At 59.2% G+C, this 14,349-nt stretch overlaps 1 protein-coding gene across 1 annotated transcript in view; it reads left to right on the plus strand.

Moving 5' to 3' along the window:
- Positions 1-14,349, plus strand: part of CELSR3 (cadherin EGF LAG seven-pass G-type receptor 3) — a 74,979-nt gene that overhangs the window by 22,739 nt on the left and 37,891 nt on the right. The window contains 5 exon segments of the mRNA XM_075004885.1: positions 676-1,308; positions 9,707-9,929; positions 10,827-10,942; positions 13,163-13,251; positions 14,152-14,309. Coding sequence (XP_074860986.1) covers positions 676-1,308; positions 9,707-9,929; positions 10,827-10,942; positions 13,163-13,251; positions 14,152-14,309 — 1,219 coding nt within the window.

Consider the following 14,349-nt stretch of genomic DNA (forward strand, 5'->3'; position numbering starts at 1 on the left):
TTCTAAGGGGTGGCACAGAACCCTATTCCAGAATCTCACCTCTCATTAAAAAAATCTAGCTCTGATGGCAGCAAGGGAAACCTTCCAAATGTCACCTGAGTGTAACCAGTGCAGCGAGGTCTGCCTGAGTGTGCAGAGTGCCTGAAACAACAGCACTCTCGTGGAACTGCCCTTGGCGCCCAGCGGAGAATTAATTCACAAATGTAGCAATGTCAATTTAACTGGCGCTGTTGCTGGCTAGTTTTCTGTCAGTTATCTCAAAACTATCGTCCTGAGGCCACAACCCACACCGCCCTGCTCAACTGCCAGAGACGCTTCCCTCTGACAGCTGCGGTGGTGGTTGTTAATACGCTGATCAGTAGAACATAGACAATTATACATGTGGAAGCAGGTTAATGAACAGGATTCAATAGCCAGTTAAATGCTAGGCCATGGGCTCAGCTAAGTGGGTTACAGGCACTGAAAACAGTAACCCCCTCCAGTCTCCATGCACCAAAAGTCATTGCTGCGATTTCTCTCTAGGTGCCGGAGTAGCCACAGAAAATGGGTCTGACATGGGGTTGAGGCCAAGCTTGGAGTGGGCTCTGGGGAGCTCTGGAGTTCTGTTCCACACATGTCCTCATCTCCCAGCCAAAGAGCTGCCATGCACTAAGGTTTCCATCCTCTCTCCTGCAGATGGGATCCATAGCGTGACAGCCCAGTGTGTCCTGCGCATCATTGTCATCACGGAGGACATGCTGGCCAACAGCATCACGGTGCGGCTGGAAAACATGTGGCAGGAACGCTTCCTCTCGCCGCTGCTCACCAGCTTCCTGGAGGGCGTGGCCACAGTGCTGGCCACCCCCAAGGAGGACGTCTTCATCTTCAACATCCAGAATGACACGGACGTGGGCGGCTCGGTGCTGAACGTCAGCTTCTCGGCGCTGGCTCCCCATGGCGGGCACTTCTTCAGCTCCGAGGAGCTCCAGGAGCAGCTGTACATGAAGCGCATGGCCCTGACCGCGGTCTCCATGCTGGAGGTGCTGCCCTTCGACGACAACGTCTGCCTGCGGGAGCCTTGCCAGAACTACATGAAGTGCATCTCGGTGCTCAAGTTCGACAGCTCCGCCCCCTTCATCGCCTCCCCGTCCACCCTCTTCCGGCCCATTCACCCCATTGCTGGCCTGCGCTGCCGCTGCCCCCAGGGCTTCACCGGGGACTACTGTGAAACCGAGATCAACCTGTGCTACTCCAACCCCTGCCAGAATGGGGGCATCTGCACCCGCAGGGAGGGGGGCTTCACCTGTGTCTGCCGCCAGCACTTCACAGGTAAGGGCCTGAGCCCTGCTGAGGGGGAGGGAAGCGCAGTGTGGTGCTGGGTCCTGCTCCATCAGCCCCTCCTAGGAGGATATGGTGGGGAAGAGGCTCTGCTGTCTGTTGTCCTTGCTACACCCCTTTCCAGCAGTAACAGTCCTGCTTCTTCGCTCTGTGAAGGAGCCAAATAGGGCTGGTTGGCTGTGGCTTTTGTATCTGAAATGGCCCCTTGCAGTGTGTGTCAGAGTCTGGCTGGGAGTGGCTCATTAGAGCCACAGGAGCAATTCTGCTTGGCTCAGCTTAACCCTTCATCCATCCAGAATGGGGACCGGGTGTGGGTCTGCCAGCCCCTGTCTGCCTGAATGGGCAAGAGGGAGTGTAGGCAAAGCCCTAGAGAAGGCCGCTGGGAGGAGGTGTCTCAGCAGTGTGGTATGGGGCTGATAAACCCTCTGCGCCAGGCTGCTGCCCTCGTCCCACAGAAACCGCTGTGTTTTCATGGTGCTGTATGGACCAGGACACCTCGCCTCCTCGCTCCTGAGGAATCGCCTGCAAAGGGCTGCAAATCCAGCAGATTCTGCAGCTTTGAGTTTGTAAGTGTCCCCCAGTGACTTCACTGGTGGTTTGCCAGTGTAACCAGGGCAGGAGGCTCTCGATCCAAAAGGCCGTGCCCCAGGCCTGGCAAGGGAGTCCATGCCAGCCAAGCTCCCATCTCTTTGCAACAGGGCTGAAATCCTGTGACTAAAGCCAAGTGCCTTGGCCTAGCACTGTCTGCAGGAAGTGGGGATTTGGGGGTTACTCCACAGAGAGGAGACTCCCTCCTCTTTGCTCACTTGCCTTCTCAGAATAGGGTGACCATCTGTCCTGTTCTGGGCTGGACATCCCCATATTTTGGGCACCATCCCAGTGTCCTGATTTATTCTGCCAAAGGGGCTGACTGCCCCGTGTTCCACCTTTTCACTAGTCGCCCAACTTCCCCCGGCTGCGGGGAGCCGGCGCCAGACGCACACGGCAGCGCTGCTGCTGCCTAGATTCCCCCCGCTCGGGGGAGACGGACCTGCACTGCGCCAAGTCACCCCCAGCACAGGGCATCCACCGCCTGTTTCCACCTCGGTGACCGTCCGTCTCATTTTCGCTGGGATGGCATCATTCTCCCGTGTCCCATATGTGGCCGGGGAGACGTGGTCACCCTAGCTCAGAACCCCACTTTCCCAGGGGCTGGGAAGTGACGAAGAACGGTTTCTGCTCCTGCTCTCACGGGCTTTGCTCCTGTCTACAAAGCCCCAGAGGTTCTGGGCTGCCAGGGTGACACCCTGGTGCCTTCCACACATGGAATCTGCCCTCAGCTCGGCAGTGGCTGGAGCTTTCCCCGCTCCTGGCCGTGGACCAGTCAGGCAGTTTCATATCATGGGGTAGGGGGAATCCAACTGCTATGGAGCCTGCCCCTTGGAGCCGTTGCTGAAGTCTGCACTGGGGAAGCTGGTGACAGAGGCTGCAGCCTGTGACAGTCACAGTCCTGCTGGCAGGGACCCCCAGGCCTAGTGCCCGCCCCAGACAGACAGTTCATCAGCATCTGGCCGAGCCAGCAGGTGGGAGGAAGCCACTCATAGGAGGCTGGTGGGCGCATGGCATATTGCACAGGGGACATGCTGGGGCCAAGCGTCGCTCCAGATCCACCAGCCCCCGTGCTGCGTGGGAGGGGACGGAGAGGTCGGGTCGTGCTGTCCGTCATGAAGGTGGGGGGTGCAGAGGCTATGAGATGTGGCTCTGTGCCTAGTGACAGGAGCCCACACTGCAGTACTGGGACTGGCCTGGGGAGCCCTGCTAGAGCAGTGAGGGGCTGGGTCAGGCCTGGAGTAGCTGAGGGGCTCAGGCCAGGCTGAGCAGTGTGGTGTGGGGAGCCCAGGGCTGCAGTAGGGGGATGCTCTTGGCCAGGAGTGAGGGACACAGGGAGAGACACCAGGGTTGGACTAGCAGAAGCATCGGCCTCCTAAGCTGGCCCTGGGCTTGCTGCATGGAGAGGTGGGAAGGGAGCCTGTGGCCAGCGGTGGAGGGAGGCTGTCTCAGCTGGGAAGTGCTGCTGTGGGGGTGGGGCAGAACAGATGGCAGGGCTGCGAGCAGAGTGACTGGTGAGATAAGCAAAGCCAGCAGTCATTAACCCCCGCGTTCAGATGCGAACAGACCCCGGCAGAGGGGTTAATGAGCTCGGCTCCCATCATTTCCCCACCAGCTCCCATCCCCCACAAGCAGCTGACCTGCTGCAGGGAGGGGGTGTCCCTGCGAGGCTCTGGGAGCCTCAAAAAGACACAGTGGGAAGAGGCTGCTCCCCCCAGGCTCTCTGGAAGTGCTCTGTGGCCTGAGCCCAGCTCTAAGCAGCATCCTCTGGGCTGGCCAAAGCCTTCATGGGCAAGCATAGCTCAGCCAGCGACTGGGGAGAGGGGTCAGTGTGCGGCGAAGGCCCGGCAGGTGGCCCCAGCCAGCCAGCGCCTGTGTGCGTGCGTTGGGGTACAGCTCCCAGAAATTGTTGCGGGATGTGGTCAGGGCCATGGCTGTGCCCAGGGCTCTCACCCTCCTGCTCTTAGCTCTGGTCCTTCTCCCTCATGCACAGGGGTCGCCCTGGCCCATTTCTCTCGCCCTTTCCTTCCCCAGAGCGTCTCTCCAGCCTGCTCATGCGCCTGTGTGGATGGGGTCCCTAGCCTACACCCACCCCTCCAGGACCTGCGCCTTCTGCTGGGCTCCACGCTCCCGACTTGGGTTTGCTCTTGTTCTCTGCCGAGGGTTTTAGTGGTCCTAATAACAGCAGCCGCTCACGCCTCTGGGGTGACAGCAGGGTCCAGGCCAGGTCTTCCCTAGAGCTGGGCTGTGGGAGATCACTGCACCTGGCAGGTGTGCACTGGTTGCCCTGGAGTAATGAGCTGCTGACTGTCTGTGCTGCATCTCTGGGCACTGGGAGAGATGCTGGGGTAGGCCAGGGCTTCTGTGCTCCCTAGACTCAGGCTGCTCCCCACAACGCAGTGCCAGTGCAATGGAGCTCCACGCCACGCAAGGCCTGTTTGATTCCTGCCAGTGTGTGTCACCTGGGGAGGCCTGTGCAATGGGCCCAGGCAGTTCCTAGGCTGGATGTCAGCTCCCAGAAATGGTTTCTGGGGCCGGGCCCTGATCGCACTCCTGCAGCACAAGGAGGCTGGGGCTAGTGTGGGGCGGGAAGCAAACAGCAGTTGCGGCCGCGTTCCCTGGAGATGCTCCAGCTGCAGTCTTGGGTGGGGGTGCAGACAATTGCTGTTGGGTGAGGCAAGGGCCGGTGTAGCAGACAGATACCGCACAGGAGAGCCAGACCGAGAGGTGAGAGCAGAAAGCCTCAGGCTCCGAGCACTGGACTCCTAGTTGCTCTGCAGCCTGTGACCACTTGGGGAGGAGGGCAGGGAGCTTCCAGCCCTGCAGGTGGGATGAATAAAACATGACTGTTGCCTCCTTCCTCTCCGTCCTCTCTCAGGGGAAGAGCCTGTCACAGAGAGGGTGTCTCAGAAGTGAAAGCAATGAAAAGGTGCTCTGGCTCCCACGGCTGCCTGCTCCTAGATTTAAAGAGATGGCTCCTCCCCTCTGATAGCTGCCTGGCTCGGCCTTGACCTGTGGTAGAAAGGAGACGGGGTGGGGGCAGACAGCAGAGGGAACTGACACTGCAACCTTACTACAGGCAGGGGAGGTGTGCGGGGAATCCCCATCCTCACGGTGGGGTGTCAGCAAGGGCTCCCTTGGCAGCTGTCGGGGCTTAGCCTGCAGATGTCAGGTGTGGGGATTCCCAAGGGCCAGGTGGCGGCTGGTGCTACGCCGCTGGAACAGCTGGGCTGTTCTCTCTGGTCGAAGCACATGTCAGGGACCGTGTCCCTATGGGGTCATGAGAGACAGCCTGGCTAAAAGGGGCGCGGCTGGCTGGGGGGCATGGAATGAGAGACAGTGCTGCCATTCCAGTGGGCCTGGCGCTTCTAGGGACTGGCGGGAAGGGAGACAGGGCCTCACAGCAGCCCAGCTGTTCCAGTCAGGCTCCAGGGCAGCTGCAGCAGTAATTGTGGCCAGGTCCTATGGGGGAGAGTGTAGGGACTGACCTGGTTCCTACAGGCTCACTCGGGCTGGTGCTAATCACCGCCTGTGGGGAAGCTCAGCCCAGAGAGGTCATCAAGTCAGTTCCTCACCCCTTGAGGACAGAGTCCCTTCAGGGCAGGGCTGAGGCACAGGGGCAGGGAACGTGGGAGGGGAGCCTGCTGCATGGGTAGATGAAGTTGGTGCTCTCCAACCTGGTGTTGTACCAGCTTGACAATCACAACACTAGGTCACAGGTCCAGCTCCTTCTGGGGGCGACGGCCAGACTCTCGCGGACAGCAGTGCAAGTTAGGAGCGCAGACATCTTTGAGGGTCTGAGCCAACCACTGTAAAGACCTTCCCTGGAGCTGTCCCAGGACTCTGGGAATTACAGGCCGCTTGCCCTAGGGGGAAAGGGAGCCTGTTGAGCTTGGTCTTCCCAGTGTCATTGGAAAAGGAATTTCCTGTTGAAGAGAGGAGACCCAGCTTCCTCCGTTAGCTCCGCTGTACGGTGTGCCCGGAGCCGCTGTGCCAGCAGTGCTGCTGAGCGTGGGGCTGCACGGCATGGCTGGGGGTGGGGGTTCTTCGTAGCAGAACTGATACAGTGCGTGCACACACAACCCTGCGACTGGAGCCCTGAGTATTTCCAGGGAAAGGGGGCGGGGGAGATTCCCAGTACTGCTCTGCTGATGCACCTGCTCCTTGGCTAATCCAGCCCTCAGCTCTCCCCGTACAGCTCTGCAGATGCCCCACAGTAGGTCACCCACAGGTCCTGTCCCCTCGTGCAGCTGGAGCCGCTTCCAGCCTCCTTGGGCAGAGGCGTCCCGTTCTCAGACCTGTGGCTGGTTTTCCTATGAAGCGAGGCTCAGAGAGCTGGACTTGTTGCATCAGTGACCCAAGCAAGTTTGTGAGCTCCTGTCTGCAGTGCTAGACGTGCATCGTCAAGTAAGAGTTTGCAGGGGTTGCCGGCGGTGCCATAAAACCCTGTGTGCTCCGGTAGCTACTGGGAATATTGAAAGAGCCCGGGACTCGTCCCCTCTAACCTCGGGGTTTTGCGTTCCCTTGCCATAGCCACAGGCAGCAGCAAGAGACCCCAGGGGGACTGACATTTCCTGCCTCAGTGACCTTGGCAGAATTCAGCTTGTCTGAATGATGGGACAAGTGATCTCTTAGGGCCTTGTTGGAGTTACAGCCTTGGCCTCGACTGGCAGGTAGTGCCACCCAGTGGCCACCTGGCAAATGACAACAGTGCATTCACTTGTCGCTGTGTCTGTCCCAGGCTATTAGAGAGACAAGGCAGGTGACATAATGTGGCTTTTACTGGACCAGCTTCTGTTGGGGAGGGAGGCGAGCTTGAGTTGCTCTGTCGGTCACAAGCTTGTCTCTTTCAGCCACAGATGTTGCTCCAACAGAAGATATTTCCCTTGCCTGCCTTATTTCTCTGGCAGCGTATGTGTGACAGACCTCGACGGAACAGCACAGGAAGCCGAGATGGCAAAGACTCACTCGGTCATTTGGCCCCTCCGCCCATGGCCAGTGCAGGATTGCAGCCCCAATCCAGCGCTTGTGCAGCTCCTGGCCTTTCTGCTGAGCCTGCCACCCGAGAGTCCAGTTGGTGGCATTTACATGGGTGGTTCATAATGACAGCCCCAGTTCGTACGGTGACTGGACTAAAAGCCAGGCCTCCTGTGTCCTGGGTTCCTGTCTCTGGATTGGGTTCTCTGTGGTAACCCAGGTGCTGTTACTCAGGCAGGCCCACCGCCAGGGTGGAAGGGTAAGGAGGCAGTTGTCCCAGAGCCCAGTGATTCAAAGGTGTCAGGGGCTCCCGGCTGCCACTGCTGCTACTAAAGTAGTGGCCAGAGCTCCAGGCCCTTTAAATTGCTGCCAGAGCACCGCTCTGCGTGGCTCTGAGGTCTAGCTACCCATGGTCCTGCCCCTTTCACTAAGGCCCCGCCCCTTCCACCAACGCCCCGCCTCTTCTGAACACACAGTCAGCCCCTCCCCTGACCTAGCCCAGGGGTCTGCGCAGGCTGCCGGCTCCCCTGCACTCAGGGGCACTGAGCCCGTCCCACCCTGGCTCCCTGAGAGCGGTGACCTGTGCGCTTTACTCCCCAGACGGCTGCCACAGCAACAGATTAAAATCAGGAACTGGGGCTGGGCCCATGCCAGTGAAATCGCACAGTTTCCTCACAGCTCTGCCCAGTCTTTGCCATCGTGACCTGCACTGACTACCCCCTCCTGCTCCAGTAGTGGGCCCACGTGCTGTGCAGCCAGTGCCGCTCGGGCCATCGCCAGCTGCTCTACTTCTGGTCCCAGCAAGGCTCTGCTCGTGTACCGCAGCCCAGACCTGCAGCCTCCTTCACTGCTTTCCTGGGACTCCATCCAGCTCTGCCGATGCCCTTCGCTTCTGGCCTGCAACCTCCCTTTTATTGGGCCCACTCCTCTCCAAGCAGAGACCGCTGGTGGCTTCTCGGTTGTGGACGAACCTCCTTTAGGGACAGGGACAGGGTGGGCTGCCCCCGCCCACAGCACATTCTCACAGCTCCTATTGGCCAGAAGAGCTGTGTCACGGTCCCTGAGACTCTCCGTGTTAGGGTTGCCTGTGGCTGCCCCCACCCCCATACCTGCACCTGGATCGCTTGGCTGTGCTTCAGGGTGGGTCTGGCACCAGGTCTGCCGCACAAGAGCAAGAAGGGAAGATTTATGAGAGACCTTCTGCAGTTGGGGGCAGGCAGATGGAAGCTTGAGCTGGGAGGCTCTGTCAGAGTGTCTGTCAGAGCTATGGTGTGCAAAGTCATTGGAGGGCAGCAAACACCCCACTCCAGGCTGTTCCCCTCTCCAGTCTATGGGATTGCAACTAGCCCTGGCAGCAGTATTGGCAGCCCAGAAGACGGATGCATTTCAGCTCGGGGTGGAAGGACTCAAAGCCCAGAGCAACCTTCCTGCAGCCCCATTGGGCTGGAGAACCAGTGCTCCACATTCATAACCTTAGGAGGTTCCACACTCATCCCTGTGGCAATTAGGAAGGGTGAAGGCGAGCCTTGAGCAGCTGCCTACAGGCTCTGCTGTCTGCACTGGACTGACTTGGCTGTAGCACTGCAGTGTGGACTGTCCTGGATCTGGGGCAGGAAAGTCCCCCGAGGACTGGAGGCCACAGGTGGGGCTTGGAAACACCCCTTCCTTAGGGTGATGGCTGGGCTGATGAGCAAAAACCTGCCCTGTGCTTCTGCTGGGATCTGGAGGGAGCTCCCAGCTCAGCAGGAATCCTGCCATATGTGATCGCCAAATGAAATTAACGGGTAGCCGGTTTAAACTAGCAAAGGGAAGTTTTTCTTCACACAGAGCATGGCAGGCCTGTGGCTCCCCTTGTCTGAGGAGGTTGTGAAGGCTAAGACTTCAATAGGGCTCAGAAAAGGGTAATTTCGTGCAGGTTACGTCCATCAGTGGCTATTAGCCAGGATGGGTAGGAATGGTGTCCTGGCCTTTGTTTGTCAGAGCCTGGAAATGGATGACAGGAGAGGGGTCGCTCAATGACTTCCTGTTCTGTTCGCTCCCTCCGGAGCATCTGGCATTGGCCACTGTCAGAAGACAAGATACTGGGCTAGATGGACCTTCAGGCTGACCCAGTGTGGCCATTCTTATGTCCATACAGCTCAGCCGCACACCTGGCACCCGCAGTCATGCCCAGCTGTGTCAGGCCCAGCACTGGGCGATGCCTCTGGGTGCAGGGGATGGGCACCACTGAACTGGTGGAGGCCTTTAGGTGTCTCCCGGGGATGTGAATAATGCCCCTCCATTAGGGGGTGAGAACAGACAGCACTGCAGGTCTGTCCTGTTCCCACAGGGCAGTGTGACGGCTCCTGCACTGGCCATCCTTGGGTCATGTTGGTCCTGGTGCCAGTGGCTGTGAGTTTCATGCACCGTCCCTTGGCATGACAGGGCAAGACTGGCCCGCGTGAGGATGCTGGAGAGCAGGGAACTGGCGCTGCGGCTGCTGGGCCCAGTGCTGTGTGACCCTCAGTCAGGGAGGGCGTCTGAGGAGACGCGTTACATGGCCCAGTAGGACCAGGTACCCAGCGCAGGCTCAGCCTAGGCCTGGGGCTTGGGGAGTGGAAAGGGGGCAGCCCTGTGCTGCTGTCAGAGGCTCGTACCGCTGTGTGGAACAGCCTTGTTCAGCTGTCCCCCAGCCTGGCAGGCTCCTGGCCAGGCAGTTTGGGGCAGGGACAGTCCCTTACTGCTGGGAGCCCCACTTGGGATGGGCTCTCTTGGGAGCACCCGCTTCAGGCTCCTTGCTTCAGGTAGAGTCCTGAGCCCCTTGTTCTGTTCTCTTCCCCAACAGGGGACAACTGCGAGGTCGACAGCCGCGCGGGGCGCTGCCTCCCTGGCGTGTGCAGGAACGGAGGCACCTGCTCCAACTCTCCCGATGGCGGCTTCCAGTGCCAGTGCCCCTCCGGGGGCTTCGAGAAGCCCTACTGCGAAGTCTCCGCACGCTCCTTCCCGCCCAAGTCCTTTGTCATGTTCCGGGGGCTGCGCCAGAGATTCCACCTCACCCTCTCCCTCTCGTAAGTCCTGCTGCCTTCTGGGGTGCGTGCTGCCCTCTGAGGGGGGTGGCGTGTATGCCCAGATCTGCCAGAGCACACAGGCCCCACCAGCCAAGGACTTCCCCAGCCCAGGGCCCTGCCAGAGCACCTGAGTGGGCAGGCTGTGCAAAGGCTCCTGTGAAGTGCCTCATGCCCCCCACCCATGGGCACGCCCCAGTACCCACCTATCCAGTGAATTGCTGAAGTGCCCAGCGCAGTGCCCTCCCCTGCAGTGCCTTGCTCCTGCCCAGCCCCAGGCCTGTGAAGCATTGCAGGCTGTGAGCCCTTCGCTCCCGGGATGTGCAGCGAAACGCTCCTTGCAGCTACTGCCCTCGGCTGCCCCTGGCCCTCAGCTCCTCTTGGGAGCCCGGCTGGTTGGGCTGCCTGGGGCCTGGGTGGGCTCTCTCTCCAGAGTGCCTCTCATTGCCCCTGCTCAAGCACTGGAACAGGGGAAACGTGCCAGCTGCTGCTGCGATCTCCCATTCTGTGGGAGGGGTACGTCCCCCTGGAGCACCATCTGCCGTTGTTCCCAGCCTGCCCATCCCCTGCAGGGTGCCCCAGGGACCGCCGTGCTTCCGCCTCCTCCTCAGGAGTGTGTCCTGGTGGGAATACACAGCCCTTCTAGCAGGGAGTTTGGTCGCCGCTTGGAACCAGCAGCCAGCCTGTGCTTGTGTGCTGGCATCCAGCGCTTCCTGCAGCCCTGCGGGCGCGGACAAAATGCACGTTGCCGTGGGTAAATACACCCTGGCAAGTGCTGTCCCGGGGGTTCCTGGCTGGGTCCCGCTGAAGGGGAGCATAGAATGGCTGCATCATGGCTGTTAACCCCCGGTGTCCTGTCTGAGCCCATGCTCAGGCTCTGTGCTCTGCTCTCTGCGTCAGGTTCGCCACCCTGGAGCGCAGCGGCCTCCTGCTCTACAATGGGCGCCTGAACGAGAAGCATGACTTCCTAGCCCTGGAAATCATCGACGGGCAGGTGCAGCTGAAATACTCCACAGGTGCGGGCGCCCACCTCCCAGGGCCCTGGGGCTGTAGCAGCAGCTTGCACGAGGGCCTCTCCTCCCGTGCGTGTGAGCGTGGGGAAGCAGGCGTGTGTGCCCAGCCACACGGGCACGAGAGAGGGAGTGCACACCTGTGTGTGTGGCGCCCATTGGAGATGGCAGGAGGGTGGTTGTGCATGGTGGTAGCTGTGTGTGCATAGGATTGTGCGCGTCTGCAGGAGCATCCAGTGGGGGTGTGCAGGTGAGTGCAGGCATAGACATGCGCAGCAAGTGGTGGTGACATCATGGAATCGGAGGGCGCTAGGCCTGGAAGGGACCTCGCGTAGTGCGTGCGCAGGTCATTGCCGTGGAAGGGGGAGGAGGGGAGACGTGGGCGTGAGCGCAGGCAGAGGTGAGTAGGAACTAACGGTCGCGTACGTTCCAGGCAGATGAAATGCGAAGGGACTGGGACAGCCCGTTTTTGTTGCAGTGCCCCAGGGTAAAGGGCCTGGCACTGGAAAGAGGAAACCGTGGGCTGTTTCGATACATTGGGTAAACGTGAACAATGCCCCCCTCAAGCCCTGGTTTCTGAGCCGTGGTTTAAAGCCAGCTTGGTACCCTGCATGACGACACCCCAACCACACGGCCGCTCGGGGTCCTTCAGTGGCGGTAAACACTCCACAAGGGAGTCAAGCTCAGCAAAGCCCATCCGCTGCAAGGCAGCTAATGCAGTAGTTACAGAAGGAAACAGCTCTGCCCCACGTGGCTGTAACGGTGTCTGGCAGGTCAGGCAGCTGTCCCCATGGACATGCACATGCAGCAGCTCTAGCACCGCTCAGGTCTTAGTGGTAGAAAGGGAGCTTGATGGGGTCAGGCTCTGGGAGCAGGGTTAGCTGTGCGATGGGCTGCAGGAGGCTGACGTGCCCAGATGGGTCTGGACGAGCCAGGGATGGGAGGTAGCTGTGCTGTGATGCTCCCCATGCCCTGGCTCTGGGTGACTGCACTTCAGGGCTATTCCGGCGGTTCTTTTCTACCCGTTTGCTTCCTGCGGGGTCTGGCAGGCCCGTCATGTCCAAGATCAGCGGCCCCTTCCTGGGGCGTCATTGTCTATCCTCCCCCAGCCCAGCACCCCAGATGCTGTTCACTGGTTCACCAATGCCCTCCCTGAATGGCCAAGCCCTCAGCTCAACCGCCTGAGAGTGCAGCGCAAGCTGATCCCTTTCCCATTTCAGTGGCTGGCTGGCCTCCCTTTCCTTTCACGGCGGCTCAGGTGTTAGGCAGCAGGCACGTCCCTCCTCTTTTTAAAGGTCAGCAGCAGGAAAGTTGGGAAGAAGCTTAACGCGAAGGTAGGCTTCTTTGTAGGCCGCTTGCCAGAGAAATACCCCAGCAAACGCCTTCGTATTTTATGTGACTCCAAGAACAACAGTAACCCCAGTGACTCAGGAGGCAGCGGGCCAGCCTGTTGGGCTCTGCTGTGTGCCCAGTGACGTGTGTGTCTCTGAGCTGTCTTCTCGGAGGGGCCATTGCTGTCGTTCAGCCAACAAGTGAATGTAACCGCTGCTGCTGAAAAATGGGAGGAGGTTCAGAGGAGAGCTGTGAGAACAGCGAAAGGGCTGAGAGCAGGATTCTAGAGGGAGGCTGGAGGAGATGAAGCTACTTAGCTAAACACAGAGGGCGTTAAGCATTGACTTGATCACAGTCTCAAAGTACCCACGTTGAGAACAGAAGTCTGACCATAGAGGGGCTGGAAGCTGAAGCTAGACCTGATCAAGCTAGAAATGAGGCACAGATTTAACTGTGAGGGTGATTAATCATTGGAACAATGCACTAAAGGTGGAGGTTGGTTCCCCGTTCCTGGGAGCGTTTGGGTTGTTTTTCCGAGGGATTTGCTCGAGTGTAGCCATAGCTCTTGGACATGAAGCAGGAATTAATTCTGGGCAGTCCTGTGGCCGGGGTTATACAGGAGCTCAGATTAGCTGGCCACAGTTGTCTGTTCTGGCCTTAAAACGCATGAATCTCAGTTGTTGGTACGGGTGCAGGTGGATGTGTGTACTTGTGTGTGAGTGTGTGACTCCACCGGCACGCACGTGTGGCTGACAAGGTGTGCAGGGGAGCTGTTTGCTGGGGAATGGGTGTGGCCCTGTGGATGCACAGCTCACACCCTCATCACTTCACTGCTCCCTTGTGCATGCCGGCATCCATCTGTTTGGCAGCGTGTAACAATGCTGTGCTTTGCAGGTGAGTCGAGCACCTTGGTGACCCCGTACCTGCCTGGGGGTGTGAGTGATGGGCAGTGGCACACAGTTCAGCTCCGCTACTACAACAAGGTACGTGCCAGCATTTGTTTTCTCTCCCTGGGATTACCCTCTTTGTCTCCCTGGCTGCAGATCTGGAATTGGTGAGCTGTAAACACTGTGGAGCTTCTCCAGAAGAGAAGTTTGGGGGGCTGGGGGTGTCCAGAGCAGGAGGAACTTAATTTTTTAGGGAGGTGCCCGCTTTCCTGTCTTTCAAGCCCTGATTCGGCTTTCTGAAATAGGCACCCATCTTTCTGGGTCTGATTCCCCTAGCCAGGAGACCCGTCTCCTCTCCCTCTTTGTCCCACTCAGAGGGCTCATCGCTGAGGCTAATGTTTCTGTCTTTGTGGAAGGGCTACAGGCTGGCAGGCCATCCAGAGAGAGCTGCAGATCTGAGGCAGACAGAGAGGCTACCAGGGAAATTCTGGGTAAAGTCTGAGGAGGAAATTCCTTAACTAGCTCCCTTGCAGGTGTCTATGTCTGACTCCCTGGGTAGCCACTGCTCCGCCTTGCCATAAGGAGCCCCTATCCCATTTGCTCTCCGTTCCCAAGCTGGGGCAGGGCTTCTGCTGTGCTGGGGGATGAGAACTGGAATGTCCCAGTTAACCTACGAGAGTCTTCTTAGCAAAAGTGATTGGTTGGCACTGGGAGTGACATCGTCAGTTCTAATGGTCCCTGGTTGGATGGGTTGTCTCACATATATCGGAAGGTGGCCATCAGCCTGGAAAGAGGATCGGAATCTCTCGCGCACCTTGCAGCAGCTCAAGAAGGATGGGGTACAAAAAAACCCTGCGCTGTAATTGGCTGAGCTCCTGAGCTCCTGCTCGGCACTGTGGCCCCCTGCAGGGTCGTTGGATCTGGTGCATTGCCTTGTGCTGAAGGAGCTGCTGCCGCGGGAAGCCCCTCACTAACTCCTTGTTTTCTTGGTTTCAGCCCAAGATTGGCTCCCTGGGGGTGGTGCAGGGCCCGTCCAAGGACAAGGTGGCCATCCTGACGGTGGATGAATGCGATGCACCCATGGCGCTGCAGTTCGGGAGTGAGATTGGGAACTACTCCTGCGCCGCAGAGGGCACACAGTCCAGCTCCAAGAAGTGAGTGCCCTGAGGGCCTGCCGCTCCCTGCAGCGGGGTG

The sequence above is a fragment of the Carettochelys insculpta genome, chromosome 11, assembly GCF_033958435.1.
Source record: "Carettochelys insculpta isolate YL-2023 chromosome 11, ASM3395843v1, whole genome shotgun sequence".
Classification (NCBI taxonomy): domain Eukaryota; kingdom Metazoa; phylum Chordata; order Testudines; family Carettochelyidae; genus Carettochelys; species Carettochelys insculpta.